Below are 19515 nucleotides of genomic sequence, written 5' to 3'. Positions count from 1 at the left end.
GTTCTCCACAGTGGCTGCACTAGTTTATGTTCCCACCAACAGTGTAAAAGGGCTCCCTTTTAAACTTTTATGTTTGAGTATATAAAATATATACAAGGTTCAAAAGTCAAAATAATATTTTAAAAGTATGCTTAAAGAAGACTCACCCAAATTAGTTTTTAAGATGAAGTGTTTTTTAACTTCGTCAACCCTTTTAGTATCTAATCTCATAAATCTTGACTGCAGTGGGCGAAGTATGTTACTTACGTGTAGTGATATAGGAGTCCTTTTAAATTTTGCAATTCAATTCTGATTCCTCTGGCAAAGAGAAAGCACTAGACTAATCTTCAGAGGTGAGCAGAGAAGTAGATTTCAAGCTTGGCTTTTTTTGTTTGTTTTTGGTTTTGTTTTTTGCTGTACGCGGGCCTCTCACTGCTGTGGTCTCTCCCGTTGCGGAGTACAGGCTCCGGACGCGCAGGCCCAGCGGCCACGGCCCACGGGCCCAGCCGCTCCGCGGCATGTGCGATCCTCCCGGACCGGGGCACGAACCCACGTCCCCTGCACTGGCAGGCGGACTCTCAACCACTGCGCCACCAGGGAAGCCCCATCTACAAATTTTTAAGAGTATTTTTTTTATATGGAAAGTCTTTAATGTGCTCATCTTTTAAAGTTTGCAAAAAAGCTCAACTTTTTCTACATGAGTTGCAAAATTCAAACTATGATAAACAGACAAAATAATTTAGACCAAAAAAATGTCCAAATCTGCCAGCTTTAGACATGGGAAACTTGAAACCATAAAATGGCTAAGACATTTCAAAGAAAACTGCCTTTGTGTATCAAATCAAGTTCTTATGCCATTATGCAAATAAGCACAAGGGAAAACAGTTGATTGTTTGAAGAAGTTTACTCCCAATTGAAAGAACCCAATGGTTCTTTCATTTTATTTCAGACATTTTTAGGGAAAACCAAGAGGCTTAAATTACACACAAAGAGGTTAGTTCATTCTTAAATAATTGAAAATAAATCTCAACCAACCATCTCTTTAAAAATTACCACTCCATGGTATATAATTAACGTAAGTGACAAAATAGAGTACACACTGACCACCATATTATTTTGGTTAAAATGCTATATTCTAAAACCTTACCTTTCTGCAAGTTCTATTTAACCTTTTAGGATGACTCCTATTTGTAGTGAGAGTCATTTTGAGTTTTTTGTGCAGACACCTTTTTAATGTAATGACTACTACTAATCCAAAAGCTGTGAAACTCCTTCATATGCAGGAAAAGAGCTACAGATGTATAATAAATAAAGAAGTAGCAGAAGCAGCCACAGTAGCAATACCAACGGATGCAGTGCTGCCTCCCAACAGCAACAGTTCCGCCAAGTGTGTGGTGGGCTGAAGCCACTACCTTCATTTCTTATTTATGTGAGTCTATGTATTAAGAGTTGGGAGAGTAAGGGCAATCTAGAATGTGGGTTGTGGGCAGCTTAAAGGTTTAAGGACTGTTTCTGTACTATCCCAATCATGTCATAGGAAAATTTCTGCGGCCTTTACTAAACTAAATTTACCCCTACACAATTCAAGAAATATTAATTCCCTCCTTCCTCTAGAGTGGTATTCAGGTTATAAGACCTCACTGGTATTAATGTAAGGTCACAGCAACAAAGACTTGGAGTTAACATTAATGTTTAAATGAGTTCATAATGAAGTATAAAATGCCTAACAAACTTATGAGAGGAAAAATAAGCCAAGTAAATACAGTGAACATTAATAAATAGTATCCGTTGTATAATGACTATTCTAGAAATACTTATGAAACCTATGCTATGGTGCAAGGTTCTGTGTTAGGCATTAAGGATATATGTGGCACTAAATTCTTTTTTCAGTTAAGCTGGGAAATAAATTCATGTTAAATGTGAGCCAACCTATTTTCAAAAAGCTGTGTTGGGAAAAATACTTACGATTCCATATCCTATCATGCCTGTTGGTGTAGTAGCAGGATAGGCCATTACAGGGGGTGCCTGACATGATGAAAGAAAAAATAAACAAGGAAGTATAACTCATGTATGTCAACGGAGTTCAAGGAATTAATAGCTGTAGTTCCACTAAAAAGAATTGCTAAGACAGCTGTGATTAAATATGACATTTGTGTTCATTAATAATTGTGTCAATTAAAGCTCAATGAAAAAAAGTGTCTTGAAATTAGCGGAAAAGAAGAATTATCAGAAAGAAAAAATACCATTTAAAGTTAGATACAACAGTGATCTAAGATTTCATTGTGCTTTTACAAGCTTTAAAAATATTCAGATTTTTAAAAATACTCAAAGTTCTAAAATTTAAAGTCTATCACTAACATAAAAAATGTTTGCCTAGAAAAGTAGCATTACTGAATGTTTTCCTAGGTACTTCATTTTTTGAGCAAAAAAAAATGTAAAGATCCCAAATCAATGAACAATCTGATCTTCCAAAAAATTAGTTTCTAAGGACCTCATTCACTCTTTTCAAGTAACTCCAAAGATTTCAAACCACTATGGAGTATGACTATTTCTAAGAAGCACAAGTTCTTACGTAGAGTATGTATACTAGTATTCCTTCTAATTTATTTCATAAATTATTTAAACTATCTTCTGCAAAGCACCAATTTGGAAGAGCAATACATTTTTAAGTCTGTTTATGCTTTAAGTCCTAAAAGAGCCATCTACCACTAAGATGTTTAAGGTCCCTTCCTCCTCCCACTTTAACTCAAAATAGACAATCTCAGCACAGAATCATTTTAGACATATCTGCTGTCTTAACAACATTCCCTGTGTGTGTTATCTTATAATAAAAACTGAAGAAGCTGAATACAGGTGAAAGACCAATAACACTGCTATAACATGAAAAATAACAAACTATATGGCAATTTGAACATACACATGGAGAAGTTAAATGAAGCATAACTAAAGTGAACAGTTAAAAGTTTAGTATTTGGGTGAGCATGTAGGACTTATTGGTCTCTCCCTACTTAAAAACCAAGAGCTGCGAGAGCAGTAGACAAACTGCCAAGTTCAGCAGAAGCCTGTAAGATTTCATGCAATTGTTATTTTCAACATTACCACAATCAACATTTCCCTTCATTCAGAAGTCATCAAGTGCATAGTGGCAGCACAGATACAGACACAGACACCCAGCCATCTGGCAGCAAATGGCAGAATATTAAGCAAGAAAAAAAAATTTGTATTTCCCATGCCACCATCAGAATCAATTCTGCAACAAACCCACAAAATCAGTAGATGCTAGGAAGAATTTCTGGCACATTGAAAATCTGAATGTGAAAACAAGTAATAGCTAGAAGGTTATGAGATTCTGCTACAGCATTGGTTAACAGCATGCCAATTTATTGCAAAAAAGGCTAGTTTTTGGTCACTTACGTATTGTGGAAAATGCATGCCATTCTGTTTTTCCCAGGGAGAACAATTACATAATGCAATAACACTGGATTAGAACAAGTACTTACACAACAGAAAATACATAGAGAGCATTTTAGTTCACATGAACATTCATTAACTACCTAAAATCCCTCGTATTTCCAGTATCTAATGGACGAACATCTGTACTAAAACACTATCAAGGTTGACAACAGGAAATTTAGTCTTTGGCATCATCACCTTACTTACATAACAGTTTATCGATTACAAGTGTCATCAAAACATAAAATCTATCAGTAGCATCAACAGTGCATCCCATAAACAGGGTTGCATTGCATAATGTCTACCACAGAAAAAAAGCAAACAGTAATAGAATTGGTAGTGTAACATCATTATATATTTTAATAAAACATCAATGAATGGTTAAAATTTTTAAAAATTTAAAAACCTTGACAGTGTTTAAGGATTAATTAAAAAGGTTAGAAATGTAAAGAAATGTCAAAAGCAGCAGTTTATCTAAGTAGTGAATCACATCACCAGCCCTAAATGTTAGTCATTACAAAGAACCTCTATAAAATACATACATACAAATGTTTTAACAAAATCCTTAAGAGATGATATACCTTACCATATACAACACAGCACCATAGATATTGCTTCTTATCAACAAATTCTAGATGGTTAGATGCCTATTAAATGCTAAAAGTCAATCTTAAGTGCTATTCGCAAACTTCTAATACTTCATACAGATTAATACTAATTTCATACAAAATAAGAAAATATTCATTGTATTTTTATATCATTTGGATTTATATCATTCCTCATATATTATCAATGTATAATTCACTCCTGAGGCTGTAACATCTACTAACCTAACCTCCTGCCATCCCTAGTCAGAGAGGTGTGTTAGAGTGGGAAAAACACTGGATTGCGAGTCAGAAGGGACGGATTTCAATTTAAATCTGCTTTCTAGTTGCTTTGCAATTGAGGGGGAAAAAAATTGCATAACTTTATCCTTACAGCTGGGACAAGAGCTGCTCAAACTCCCCCAAGAGTGCACTATTTACAGACTCAGGATAGTGTGTGTGTGAGTGTGTAAAAATGTAAACTATTTAAATGCAAGGTTTTATTATTGGTGACGGTAGTGACCACTACCAGAGAAAAAGTACTGATTTAAAAAGGTGGCTAAATTTCAATATTATTTTCCATTAATGGAGACTGAAACTAATAAAACTCTTTAACATCATGTAAAACTTTAACAGCACACTATTTTTAGTTCAGCCCTATTAATTTTAACATACAATTAACCCAAGGCAACAGTAAAACAGCACAGTACTCTGGAAGAGATTTAATAACAAAAAGTAGCTGTAACAAGGATAATGTGGGGAGATCAGCTTGGTGCTTTGTAAGGACCTAGAGGGTGGGATGGGAGGATGGGAGGGAGACTCAAGAGGGAGGGGATATAGGTATACATATAGCTGATTCACTTTGCTGTACAGCAGAAACTAACACAACATTGTAAAGCAATTATAACCCAATAAAGATGTAAAAAATAAATAAATAAATAAAATGAAAAAAAATTTAAAGAAAGAACGCCCCTGAAGGTATATTAAAAAAAAGTGGGCAAATGGGGATATATGTATACGTGTGGCTGATTCACTTTGCTGTACGGCAGAAACTAACACAACATTGTAAAGCAATTATAACCCAATAAAGATGTAAAAAATAAATAAATAAAATGAAAAAAAATTTAAAAAAAGAACGCCCCTGAAGGTATATTTAAAAAAAGTGGGCAAATGGGGATATATGTATACGTGTGGCTGATTCACTTTGCTGTATGGCAGAAACTAACACAACATTGTAAGGCAACTATACTCCAATAAAAGAAATAAAAAATTTAAAAACAAAAAGGATAATGGGGGTCTCCAACAACAACAGAAAGGATACAATGTGTGGCTCGTGTAATCAAATGCTGATTAGCACACATTGTTGCAAGAAAGCATGTTTCAAATTTTTCTACAAAAAAAAATTGGTTTTCTCTGATGCAGGGAGACTTACTGGATTGGTAAAACAGCAGCTGACCAAGGATAGGGGTACGGCCACAAAACTACTCTGGGACGACCATACCTTATATTAATTAAAACCATTAGAACTTCTTCAGTACTAGATGCTAACTCATTAATTATCATATACAATTAATTTTCATTACTCATGGATTCTGTATTTGCAAATTTGCTATGCACTGAAATTTATTTGTAATCCTAAAATCAATACTTGTGGTGCTTTTGAAGTCATTCACATACGTGCACAAAGTGGTGAAAAATTTGTCACCGGATGCATTCATTCGCAGCTGAGGTCAAACAAGGTGGGGCTGTGCCTTGTTTCAGCTCTGACATGAAGATGACCAGAAGATGGAGAAGTAGGGAACAGTGTAGTGTACTGCAAGAAGCTCTGGGGCCAGTTGGATAGGGCAAGAGTCTCTCAATTCAGGCACCTATTAGTGGGGATGCCTCAGGCAAGTCACTTAACACCTCTGGCACTCGTTTTCTCTTTCGTAAAACAAAAAAATATATAATCCACTAGAATGAGTTTTTTTGTTTTGGGATTTAAGATTATAATCTTTGTGAGATGTGTATGTGTATAGGCATACTCAATTAAAACTATACTTGCTTGGCTTTTGTTGATACTGTCATATAATTTATATAGTTGATTCTCCTTATTTGCTGCACTTACATTCTTAAAGTCACCAGAACACTGAATTAGTGAACACTGCACCATCAGTGCAGCGGTCCCCAACCTTTCTGGCACCAGGGACGGGTTTCAGGGAACACAATTTTTCCTTGGGTGGAGGAGCGGGGACAGAATGGCTCAGGCGGTAGTGCGAGCGACGGGGAGCGGCAGATGAAACTCTGCTCGCTTGCCAGCCACTCACCTCCTGCTATGTGGCTTGGTTTCCTAACAGGCAGCGGACCCATACTGGTCTGTGGCCCCAGGCATTGGGGACCCCTGCATTAGTGAACACTGAGCCACTGTTGGGGGAAATACGTGTATGTGTGTGAATCTAGCAATTGGTTTAGTGTTAAGGTTATTTATTTATTGCAGATAGATAAATAATAGATTTGAAACCAGCAGTAGAGAATAGTGATTAAGAAAATATGCTCTGAGGTAAGGCTGCCTGGGTTCTAAAAACCCACCCAATCTCTGTGATCTGGGCTTACTACTTAATAACCCTGTGTTTTCATTTCCTCATCTGTAAAATTGGGATAACAATAGTTACTACCGTGTAAGGTAAATTTGAGGATTATATAAAACAAAACCACATATTATTTGTTAGAATGATGCCTGACACAAAGTAACCTTTAAATAAATGTTAGCTACTAAAATGTACCTGGCAAACATAGTCAACCAAGCTTCCTTTAAAAGAAATACAAATTACTTATATTTCTAAAACTTGGTAACAATCATTCCACTTATGCCTTATCACTATTTAAAAAACATTTTCATGTTACACATTTACCTAAATCATTCATGTTAGTATATAATGAGCTTTTCCAACTCACCATTGTTGCAGCATTCCAAGCAGTTGTTGGTGCAACCTTTGGTTGCCAGTTAGATCCTCCAGTTAGCTTCTTTTCACCTGGCTGACTCCAATTTACATCACTTTAAATAAATATGAGTGAGAATATTAAGTGTGTGTAATTATGAAGTTTCTTTACTATACATTTAGATTGAACAGAGCATTTAAGATGCAGATGACATCTCTACACATACTTTCTTGAGAGGAAAGCCTAATCAACCTCTAAATGGCACATAGGGAAAGAATACAAATAAAACACTCACTTCTTAGTGGTTCCATTTCCAATGCCAAGATCTAGGACAGGAGAAAAAGAAAGCATTTAAAAACTAGACTAATTTTTATAAAACAACTTATTTTAAAGATTAAAGAATACAAAAAATACTTACTGCCAACAAGGTTGGCTAAGGATGAATCCAAGTCATCAGATACTAACTTGTTAGGTGGGAGTTTGGCAACAGGAAGACTCTGGTTCTGAGAGGCCACTGTTGGTTTGAGAAGTCCACCTAGTTCATCAAAGCCTTAAAGTTACAAACAGACGAAATAGGATTTGTAAGGAACTTTATGGTGCTACAGCTTTCTAAAGGAGGTCTCTGCCTTTTCTCCTTGTTTGTTTACTGGAGAAGTCCTCCAGGTAAATAGGCACTAATAAATGCTCTTAAGTGGAAAAAGGAGAAATCCACCATTTCAAATCCCTTCTCTGTGAAAGAGAAGGAAATGGAATTAATCCTTCCACTCAGCTGACAAAATTTTCTGAAGACTCACTCATACCTGAAGAAATACAGGTAAAAAATATATCTCTGTAACTTTGAAAAAAAGTTCCTTTTAAGAAATAATATTTTATTGTAACTTTGAAAAAAAGTTCCTTTTAAGAAATAATATTTTATAAACCTTTTAATACTCTTCAAAGTGGAGAATGTAAGGTATATGTAAAACAGTATATTAGAAGCAAGTGAAAATGAACCACTAGGTTATCTCTTTTCCTGTCTAAAAACAGCTAGCCTAAATTATACACAAGAAATAGTTAAACTACACTCAAACTGCATAAAACTATCTAGTAAAGTAGAACCCTGCTTAAAAATAAAAAATAAAATAAAATAAATAAAATAAAATCCCTTAAGGTTCTCTACCAAACGGTAAAAGGTAAAACAGATCCAATCAACAAACCACCAAAGGACTGAACGGCACAACCCAGGAATACCAGAGAATATGAAAAAGAAAGTCACCAAAACCAGGGGTTTATAAAATATGAACAATTGGTTTCTATTTCCTTTATCCTTTTTCCCAGCAAGATAAACTCAAGAGGACAAAGTCAAATGCATCAAAAAATGTAATTATAAACCTACTAGTGCACAGAAAAAAATAAATTCCTAGTTCACACACATTCTTTATAAGTTTGCTTCTTACTTTTGTATGTATACTTATGATAACTAATTGTATATTATAAAATTAACAACACCTCAATATATTTCTTTAAATGGCTTGAGTTTAATTACTACACTTAGCACCCCATGATTAAGAATATAATTTGGTGCCAACTTTACAGGAACTCAATCTTTACAAAACTTCAAATTACCAAGATGTTAAATGGAAACTTGGCTCTACAGATTTTATAAAGTTCTCTTAAGATGACTAAACAAGCATACTATAAAACAATAAAAAGCCTCTGAACCCACAACTCTGATATTTAGTTATTGTAGCTGTTCATTACACAGACTACCTCAACGAGTCAAGGTACCACAGGTCATATTTTCCTAGTTTTCAAAAAAGCCAATTTCATTTCAGTAAAGGTAAAAATTAGAGTAAAAGGTACAGCATTCTACACACAGTCCCTAGCAATTTAGCAGTCTAATCTGAGTAAAATCTCTTTTTTTCTCTCTTATTTAATAGCTCTGGGAGAAATAAAATCTACCCAGATTCAAAACTGCCACTAAGAAATGAGTAAAGGCTAACAGTCCCTTGAAGCTTTCTTCTAGTGGCTGGGGGAAGAGGGACCACTTCTTTGGCTACCCCAATTTCATCTATTTACACGTTAAAAGGACCATTATCTGTCCTTACACAGACTCTAAACTAGAACATTACAGTAATGTTAATAAAGCAATTTTTTCTTACCCCCAGAATCTACAATAACGTTGGTAGATTTATTTCCAAACACAGATTCAAAGTCAACATTAAGGCCAGCTGAAGGATGTGGCTGTGCAACTGGAGAAGGAGTGAATCCTAAGAAAAACCAAAATGGAAAAAGCTCAATTCTTTAATAACTCTACATCTACAGCTCTTTAATAATGATGACAATAGAATGGAAAAAGCAGTAAATTCCCACAACAAAAAACAAAGCCAACCCTTCAAGCAAAATGCTTCCTAGACTACCACATCTCTTGTGATTACATTTTCCAAAACAAAATCATCCCACTAAGAAAACTAACAAAAGAGCAAGTGAAGTTGAACTACTAGTTTGTTTCATTACAGAAATAATATTTTTTGCTTATTTTTTTCCTTAAACTTGTAAGCTGACGTTAAAAAACCAAACACATCTAAAATTCTAGGATTTTGCATGAAGTCAAATTTAATTTAAGGGATCATTTGGGAATAAAATAAGTATTCTGTGGTGCTTTAAAAAAATATGAGTCTACTTAGTATCCCCCAAGAGTCTTTCTCCCTCTACCTACTCACCTTCCGTATTTCTCTCTCCTTCCTTCCTTTCTCCCTTCCTTCCTTCGATGGTTAATCAAAAGCTATATGGTTTAAGTTAATTTGAGAAGTGACAGGATTCTGAAAGTTATAACCCACTAATCCTTATGAGCCCTCCCTTGTGTCCAGATGTGTTCTGAATATTGAAAAAAAACCAAAAAACAGACTATTTTCAACACCCAACCACCCTCTAGCTTCAACTTAACTACTTCCTAAAGTGGAGCTGACATGTATAATCAAATATACTAATTTACCTAACTGTTCTGAAACACCAGAAAATTTATTCTTTCCTGTCCATGTTACACTGATGGTGGTGGCAATAAGCCAACAGACACCCAGCTCACGTTGCTGAAACCAGACAATGCTGAGGTAAACGTTAAGATTTTCAATTGTGTGAGGTTGTATTTTGTTGAGGTGAGGCTCTGAATTTCCAGAGGCTGACAAGAAGAATTAAAATCATCTAAAACCATTAGGGCTGTCACATGACTTGGGGAGCTTTCAATCACTGAGTATATATCCAAGTAGAGAACAGCCTAGCAAGGATCACAAAGAAGGAATTCTTTTGCTTTGTGGAAGGCTGTAATAAATGGCTCCGGAATTCTCTTCCATTTCTAAATTCTATAAAGTCAGAATGTTAAAAATAAAAAAAACTCTGGTATCAGAAGATTAACAACTATATCATTAAAGAGAAGTTAAACTTTTGAGCCCTGAACATAGACTCTCTCTCTCTTCCTGTCCCAACTTTCTGCTAAAGGACTTTCAGTCTATAAGAATCTCACTTTGAACTCTTAATGTATACCACCAGGATATAAAGAAGTACAATAATTCTGTACTAAAAGGACTGATCTTAAAGAAAAACAAAAAGTAGGACAAGATTTGGTGAGAAGTTCAAGAAGGTCCTCAAAGCCAGAGAAGCCAGAAAGCAATGACTTATTAACAATGACCCAAACAAGCTGGTATACATCAATGATACTACTTTAAAAGTAGCATTTTACATCATAGTATGAATATTCTGTAGGGCACAAAATTTTTTAAATGTACAAGTTTGATCTTATTCCATAATTATTTAACTCTTTCTTAACTCAAAGACACTGGTCATACAATGAGAATACAAGCACTATCAAAACATAAAATAATTTAGTAGATAAATCTGACCATTCATCAAAAGGCTCCTAGAATTCTATAGATATACTGATTTAACAGCTCTTTGAAGTGTACGAACTGCTTAAGAAATATACCATGGGCTTGATGGTTCTTCTCCTAACTCCTTACAAAAAGAACAGATGTATCTACTCAAGAAAGACAAAAATCTATCATGCTTAATTATATGCCCATGCTGAACCACCACACATAGCATTCTTTAAATCATCCTGGAAATAATATCTGAGCTATGATATCATTAAACTTTAGAAAACACAGGGAACAATAAATTTATAAAGTAGGACGGCATACCAATTTCTCTTTTCCCTTGCTATCTTGTCCGAAATTCTTTCTAGAATTTGATTGATATCAGAGATGAGCCTATCCTTTATAATAACACAAAAACAACTTCATTACTTTCTGTAAAGAGAGGAGCCATCTCCTGAGGTCCCTAGGGGCACCAATCTGTGAAATTATATTACTGCCTAAAAGTATAAAAGATTTGAAAAGATATAAAGTAATCCAGAGCTAGTACCTCAAATTTTAAAAGCTTCTACATAGCAGAAGAATAAACTAAAAGGGAAATTCTTAATAAATTATAATAGCTGATTAGATTGTCAACCTTCAATTTTTAAAAGTTACTTAAAGCAAAGTTACAGAATTAATATCACCATTTCAAAAGAGCAGATTTAGGGACCACCCCCAAAAAAGATGAATAGGCTATCAAAGTTAAGGTTAATTTTATGAAATAATCACTACATTGAACTGCCTAACTTTCATTTCACAAAGCCCAATGAAAACTCTGTCACTGAACAGCTCCAGTTCACAGATTAACATTTAGAAACCACTGTACTACAGGGCAAATCTTGAGAGGACAATAGTAAGGTGACTGAAAGGTACAAGATGAAAACGCTTTTGGGACAGAAAGGCAATCCAAACACCTTTGAGAAAAATTGGCTGGGTTGTTTAATAGATTTTGGTGGTAGTTCTGTAATAAATAGGCCTCATTCTTTTTTGAGAAAATTACTGCTACTATTTATTAAACATTATGCAAGGGCTTTATAGATAGGTTATTATTTAAACCACACAATAACACTATGAGACAGTTATTATTATCCTCATTTTACAGATGAGGAAACTAAGAGATTAAACAACTTATCCAAGGTAAAATAATTAGTAAGTGGCAGAATCAAGACTTAAACCCCAATTTCTTTGATTCCAGAATCTATTAAGGGTTTTTGGTTTATCCTGAGTATTTCATCTTATATAAATTAGTAGGTAGGAAAATTAGTTTTTATTATTATAGCTATAATGATTATATCTATCAGGACTCTTCAAGTTTTATGAACTTCTTGAGCTTTGAAATAGCAAATACTGGGCTAAAAAATAAATAGCCCTTGGCAATTTAAAAATCTATCAGCAATACAAAAACAATGAGTTTTCAAGATTATATCTGATGATTAAATAATTTAGGTAAGAAGTATACTCCAAGTATGAAATGATCTGCATACACAAAATAATTGCTTTTTTTTTTTGGCCTCGCCCTGCGGCATGCGGGATTTTAGTTCCCCGATCAGGGACTGAACCCTTGCCCCTGCAGTGGGAGCGTGGAGTCTTAACCACTGGACCACCTGGGAAGTCCCCACAAGATAAGTTCCCAATACAAGTAGTTTTAATGATACTTCTGTGTCAGGCATTGTGCTAGATGTTATACAGGCATATATGTACACCTCATTAACAATCCTGCAAGACATTATTATCCCCATTTTCACAGTCTTAGAAAGGCTAAATACTTGCTTAAAGTCACACAGGTAAAGGAGTGTAACTGGAATTCACACCCAAGTTCACCGTATTCCAAACATTTTCTTTCTGTTAAATGCCCTCAACCATTCCATTTTTAAACACTTTTAACTATGTCTAATCCTTACTGCCAGTCAAGAACCTCAGTTCTTCAGTTGTGTCAAACCTACTTTTTAATGCCAACTTAACTAAGGTAACAACTCCTATACACAAAAAAATTCAGCTGGATTTTGAGGTCTTATTGCTACTGCACTGGCCTAGACAGAATATATTTGGAAAGATACAGATCAAATTGGTTACACCTCCCTGGAAACTACTTCCCATTTCTATGGCCTTTGCATAGCGCTGGAAAAGCATGCTTCTTTCCAGTATAATCTCCCTTCACCTGTGCCACAACTGTTCAAATCAAAATTATCTGCCATTCTATCACTAAGATCTATACACAGAGCTTTAAATTCCATGAGCTTGTAATATTAAAATATTATAAACTCTTCTGAAAATTTGAAAGTTTTGAGAATGAATAAAAGCAGGAAGATGACAGGCATCCATTCATAAAACAATCGTGTTTAATCAAGGAAAACAAAATTAAGCAAAAAACTACCTGTTCCTCAAAACCAAGTATTTTTTTCTTACCAACTCATTTTAAGGAAAACAACAAAAAGAAACCCCTCTTGCATATAAATAAACTGATAAATTTTAGAGATTATCGTTACCTACCTCCAAATAAACCAGCTACAGTAGAAGGCTCATGGCACATAAGGGTAGTATTACGATAAGCTTGAGTACCACAAAAAGAATCTGACAAGGCATATAAGGGGGGAAAAGAAAGGACAGGAAAAAAAGAAAAAAGAGAAAGAGAAAAGTGAGAAAGTGAGGAGGAACAGTTAAGAGTGAAATGGAGTAATTAAAAACAAACAGAAACAAATAAAAACAAAACAAAAGAAAAAACAGGAGTCCAAGCCATTGGTGTTCTTCAAATTACAACTTACTAAAAAAAAGCACTTAAGCCTCCATTGTAAGTACTATATTTAAAAATATATATATAAATAATATTCACAAGTTTTTAAAAATAACCAATACTGCATTTCTTTAGATAAAGAAATATGAACCAGTTGGCTTTTTAGTCAATACCAACATGTCTTCTAATGTCTTCTTTTGCAGATGAGGAAGCAGGCCTAGACAAGGTCACAAACATGGTATAGCTGAGACCACAACCCACTCCCCTTGACTTACAAATTTCAGTATTCTTATTGCTTTCATGAGGACAAGCTACAAAGTACACTGAGAATCATATCATCAAATCAAGGTCCTCCCCTGGAAGGGTTGGAAGGTATCTACATACCTAACTCTGATTGTTCTTGGTTGTTCTTAATCCTATAGAGCAGGGGTTGGCAAACTACATACAGCCTGGGGCCTATTTTTATATGCCTATGTGAGCTAAAAATGGTTTTTACCTTTTGAAAGGGTTGTTTAAAAAAAAAAAAAGAAAAAGAAAAGATGACGACTCAAAGATTTTATGCATCCTATAAAAGCCTAAAGCATTTACTATCTGGTTCCTTACATGAGAAGTTTCCTGACCACTGTTCTAGAGCACTATCCAACAGAGCTTTCTAATAACAGAAATGTTTTATAAATCCACACAATAAGCAGATATGTGCATATGGTACATTATGGTAGCCACTAGGCACATGTGCCACTGAAGAACGAAAATGTGGCTAGTACAAGTGAGGAAGTAAAATTTTAATTTTATTTAATATTTAATTTTAATTAACCTTTAAATGATGACATGTGGCTAGTGGCTAATTAGACTATACAGTGCCAGGAATGGCACACCTTGGGTGGTCCTCTCATGCTCTTACTACTCTGAGTAAGAAAGTATTGGAATTTTTATTACACAACTCTACTTCTCAGGAACTTTCAACTTGCATTGAAAGACTTATTAAAAAGCCTCTTCTAGGACAGGCATCAACAAACTACAGCTGTTTATCTTTGTAAATAAAGTTTTACTGGAACACAGCCAAGCTCATGTGTTTATGTCTTGTCTACGGCTGCTTTCACGCTATAATGTCAAAGTTGAGCAGCTGCGAAAGAGATCGTGTGGCTCACAAGCCAAAAATATTTACAATCTGACCTTTTAAGAAAAAGTTTGCTGACCCCTATTCTAGACTAATGCCTAATGGTTTGACATCAGTGGTTTTTAATTTCCCCTTCTGCACTCATTTTCATTAAAAAAGAAAAGTATTTAACAAGTTTTTTTCTCTGACAAAACTTGGCAGATGTGATTTTTTTTTTAAAAGTATACTTCATACTTCCATTTGTATTATTCTCCCTCAGAAAGAGGAAGATAAGGGTTTAAATGAAAGTCTGCACTTCCATAAGGGAAAGAGCGCTGCAGAGCAAAGCTGCTGTCTCCTGATTTAGGCTTTGCTCCCACTAGCTGGGTTATCTTGATTAACTTTTCTAGGACTCAGGTGATGCATCCACAAAATGGTAATAATGTTCTCTTACTACTGTGAGAGTTGAGAGCTGGACCAAACATTCTCTGCAGGTTTTTGCAAACTCTAAATCACCAATTCTATGATTTTAATTTTCAAATGGACCGACTGACCTTGGAGTATATAGCCATCAACTTTACTAATGTGCTTTGCTTTCTGGTCTTCCTCTTGCCCCAAATCATAGGCCTTAAACTTAAAAAACATTAGGAATATGACATTTCTAGGATATTCCTCTTATTACAGGCTTTTTTCCTTGAAAAGTCAAAATAATAATTAACTCTCTCACATGACTTTTATATATTTTTACTCTGTTTCTGTTTATATGTGAAATACCTACAACCTTCAGCACTTAAGGTTACTGTCCTCCATTCTGTCCCCCTTCAGGGGATACAGATGTGACATCCTGAAGCCCATGCACTGCTCTGACCTAAAAGATCTAAATATATAGTCCCAAAGCAAAGACGTATCTGTTTCATATCCCCAAATTAAGGCAACTGACTTAAAAAGATACAAACAGCCATATTTACAATATACAGACTATTCATATTCGGTAAATATGAAGAAAAGATAAACCTAAAAAACCACCACCCCAACAGAACACTCCAAAGATAACTCTAGTTACCCCTTATTACCAAGCAAAAAGGCACTCCATTTGACAAATTTCTAGAGCAACAAAATGTATAATTTAGTTTCAATTACTTTTTATATAATTTTTAAATGTACTACAATAAAGGAATTATTGCAACCAAATATTATTACACTTTAGAACTATTAGACTAGTTGTATAACTGGAGCACCTGCCTTGAAACTTTCTCAGATCTCCAACTACTGCTTTCTAGTCACCTTCCATCCTCCCCTCTCTCAGATATATCTAACAGAATATGGCCACATGATCTACCTAGGGTACACAGATGACTTTCTGAATGCTGCTTTAATCAAAGATTTAAATTTGTGTCACCTTACGTTGTTTCTTTGAATTGAATAAAAGCAGTTTTCATCATCTTTTAAGGGGGTTTAGCATCTTTTTAGTAGGATTCAAAAACATTTATTTCAGTTTAGTATGTACTTAAAAATTTATTCTTCCTTGTACAACTTCGGTATGAAATTTTGCCTTTTTACAGATTTTTAGACCACAATTAAGCCTAGTCAGTCAAGTTGCTTTTCATTTTCTACTTTTCACCCCAGGCTAACAATGAAATGAGACCCTTAAGATTGGACAGAGGGTATAGTGGGTTTTAGACAATATAAAGTTGTACCATTATTTGAAATTAAAAACGGGAAAAAAAGGAAGATTCAGAAAGCTACTAAGAGTGTTAATCACCCTCTTTCTCAAGCAGAGAGGGAAAAATATAAGCACACATAAATACGTAACTAAGTTTAAGAGATGTTACTCCTTCAATCAACTCTCCTAATAACCACCTCTCTGAACTAATAAACAGGATGTAGCATGTGATGCTACAGTATGATAGAGAACAAAACAAAGTCCAATTTCAAAGGAAATTTTCTTTCCTAAAAACTTGCATTAAGTAAAATTAGGGATACTGGTGTAAAAAATCTCACTACACTATTGCTATTTAGTTTACTTAAAAATTTATTATTAAAATACAAAGTAATTATTGCAGTGTTTTAAAAATAATGGATACGTTAAAAAAAAAACTTAGGCAGTATAAACATTAATTGGAAAGAAAGGTTAAATGGTACTTTACCAACAAACATTTCATGAGTAGGTGTCCTAGTAGTAAAAGTGGATACATCTGAAGAAATGGGAGGGTGAACATCACCACTACTTTTTGTGAGGAAAGGATTTAAGCTTGGAATGGCATCATCAACAGCATCTACAGTAGCAGAGAAAGGATCTGTGCAGTCCAAGTGCATTATAGCAAAATGAAGAAAGGAAGTAAATTAATTAGTATTGTAATCAGTCAAAAGATGCAAAGTGAAAAGTAGTAGCTATATTATTATTAATCTAAATGCAAATGATCAAATCTAATCACCAAGATAGAAGAAATGCATTTAACATATTTTAAAATGAACCCTCAGAAAAAAATACTTATGTGTCCATAACAACAGTAGCATACGAAGGCTAGATCTGCTTTACATCAGAAAGCCAACAGTCATGTAGTTAAAAAAGAAGATAAGTAAGAACAAAAATGTTTCTATAAAAGAGCCATCTACCCTGAACCGTGTTCCCCACCCAAGATGGGAGTGTATCAGTTCTGGTGGCATAGCTATGTTTACTCACATAATTGATATAAATAATTCAAATGTGGAATAAGCAGTATTCCAAAAGCCAAAGGGAATTAGGGGTTTCTAACATGTGAATATAAACTCTTGTATGGGTTCAGATGTAGGAAACAAAATAATAAAGATGAAGAAAAGGTCTAATGATGGGAAAGGAATTTTAGAAAAATTAAGAACAGAGACAAAAGACTGGCCATCCCAGTAGACTGGGATTAGCTTTGAAGGCCTAGCTATGAGTTTTAAAGCCTAAATGATTTGGAAGGAATAACAAAAGTATTGTTCCCTACTAGAATGGTACCAAATATGTACTTTATTATCAAATTTAGAATCACATATTTACTATACCTATACCTCATTCAAGATAACTGTCACTGTAATGACTGAAAGCCATTCATCATACCTTAACTAATGGGGAGAAGAAAAAATAAAGAGCAGCGAAAATATAGTGTCATAATTTTCTCTCTTATAACACAATTAAAAACAAAAAGATACTCCTGTACTTCCAACCAGCACCTGTTCTTGCCTCTTCTAGTCTAGTTTGTGGTCCTTACTTAAGAATACAGTATTAAGCACTGTATTTTACTCTAAGACTGTATGATAAAACAATAAGGAAGCAATGGCCTAAGGATCAGCTTCTGCAAAACAATATAGGCACACTTTATCCTTAAAGTCAATAAATTCAAAGCTAGTGTTCCACAAATCCTGCAACTGCAACTTTAAAAAGAAAAATATCAAGATAATATTGAGGTCATTGTATGAAGTCCTACAATCATATCAAAACTCACTGATGTACTATTCTAACTCAAATGATCATGTTAAACATCTTTCCCACCCCTCCACTTCTCAATAAATGGAACAATGGGGGAAGAGAGTCAGAAAAAAATAATTCAGAAATAAAAAGCAGAAAATAGTCAAAAACAAGATTCATTTTTTTATACTAAAATAAAAATGTAATGATGACCACTCTAACTCCTTCTTGTATAAGAAAGGATTTGCGTTAAGTCTAGAGTTGACCAGTTTGGTTGAAAGTACTACTTTTAAATATTTGATAGAGGCATGGAGTTTTTAAAGTACATCATACTTTGTTGGACAAGTAACACAAAACTTCTCTCTGGTTTTCCATGCAAAAGAAGTCATGAGAGAAGTCATTCAAAAAGAGTATACATATTTCTACAACAGATCTATTAGGTTCATGAGAAAAGACATGTTTGGAAAAACTTACTAGTTATCTGCTATTCTACTGACTGACACTTTTACCTAAGCACTTAATATCAATCATTTCCTATTATATGAAACATCCTAAAGAAGAATATGCAGAAATGCGTAAGTGAATCTGTATATTTAGATCAGTCAGACAATAAGAAAAACCAGCTCTTAATCTACCTTGACAAAACACTACTACTATGGGTAGCAGATTAACATCATTTAGATTAGATGATGATTTTTAAATCTAAATGTTAGTCTACTATACCATAAATGATTAATTCAAATTCATTAAAGATAAAAAAAATAGTAATAATGTTCCAGCTCTTCCAACTTAAACTCTACTTATCAGACTGGCAACTCTAAAATTCCTTATACTTTTAATAAATACTTTTTTCCATTATTTTTATCATTATTCACTTGAAAGTTTAATTTTATGTTAGAGTCATAGAAAAATAATGCAAAAAATTGAAACAAAAATAGTACCAGTCATATTACAGTCTTGAGGTAAATATTTGATATCTACATTTATTCACAGAAAATTGAGTGTTTTCATAGTGTCGTGTGTCTCATGCCAGCTGAGACTAAAACAAATTCAACTTCAGAAAGGGTCATTCTTTTTTACCTGAATTAAATTTTGAAATCTTGCTTAAGATATACAACAGTATACTTAACCTGGTAATACTGTATATTTTTAGATTTGCTGTAACTCAAAGTTTTCAAGGTGATGAAAACTGATATCTCAAGATATTAGTATTCAACACCAAGTGCTTGTTTAGATGCCAGACCATTTCTTGAAAAAACAAAGGCTCACTAATAATGCAATGAGAGAAACAGGAGAGCTTGTGTTCTCTCTCTTCAATGTTCATTTTTAGGTGGAACCGTAAAATGCCTCTCACATTAAACATATGAACTTTACCTCCTCTTAACTCTAATCACTAACCTAGCTGTGATTGGGAATACACATCGTTTCTGTGGTGC

At 34.3% G+C, this 19515-nt stretch overlaps 1 protein-coding gene across 12 annotated transcripts in view; it reads right to left on the bottom strand.

The window, feature by feature from the left end:
- Nucleotides 1–19515, bottom strand: part of PICALM (phosphatidylinositol binding clathrin assembly protein) — a 108264-nt gene that overhangs the window by 14961 nt on the left and 73788 nt on the right. For 2 of the 12 annotated variants that reach the window (XM_024763623.1, XM_024763615.1), the window contains exons 13-19: nucleotides 16797–16946; nucleotides 9077–9184; nucleotides 7354–7485; nucleotides 7231–7261; nucleotides 6951–7050; nucleotides 3394–3417; nucleotides 1945–2004 (exon numbers count right to left, since the gene is read on the bottom strand). In XM_024763623.1, the coding sequence (XP_024619391.1) occupies nucleotides 1945–2004; nucleotides 3394–3417; nucleotides 6951–7050; nucleotides 7231–7261; nucleotides 7354–7485; nucleotides 9077–9184; nucleotides 16797–16946 (605 nt within the window). The remainder of the gene's footprint in view (nucleotides 1–1944; nucleotides 2005–3393; nucleotides 3418–6950; nucleotides 7051–7230; nucleotides 7262–7353; nucleotides 7486–9076; nucleotides 9185–16796; nucleotides 16947–19515) is intronic. The other 10 variants (XM_024763622.1, XM_024763619.1, XM_024763618.1 and 7 more) reach the window with 8 other exon arrangements.

The sequence above is a fragment of the Neophocaena asiaeorientalis genome, unplaced genomic scaffold (genome assembly GCF_003031525.2).
Source record: "Neophocaena asiaeorientalis asiaeorientalis breed wild unplaced genomic scaffold, Neophocaena_asiaeorientalis_V1.1 scaffold946, whole genome shotgun sequence".
NCBI lineage: Eukaryota > Metazoa > Chordata > Mammalia > Artiodactyla > Phocoenidae > Neophocaena > Neophocaena asiaeorientalis.
The sequence above is the reverse complement of the archived record's forward strand: the minus strand, read 5'-3'. Positions and strand labels throughout refer to the sequence as shown.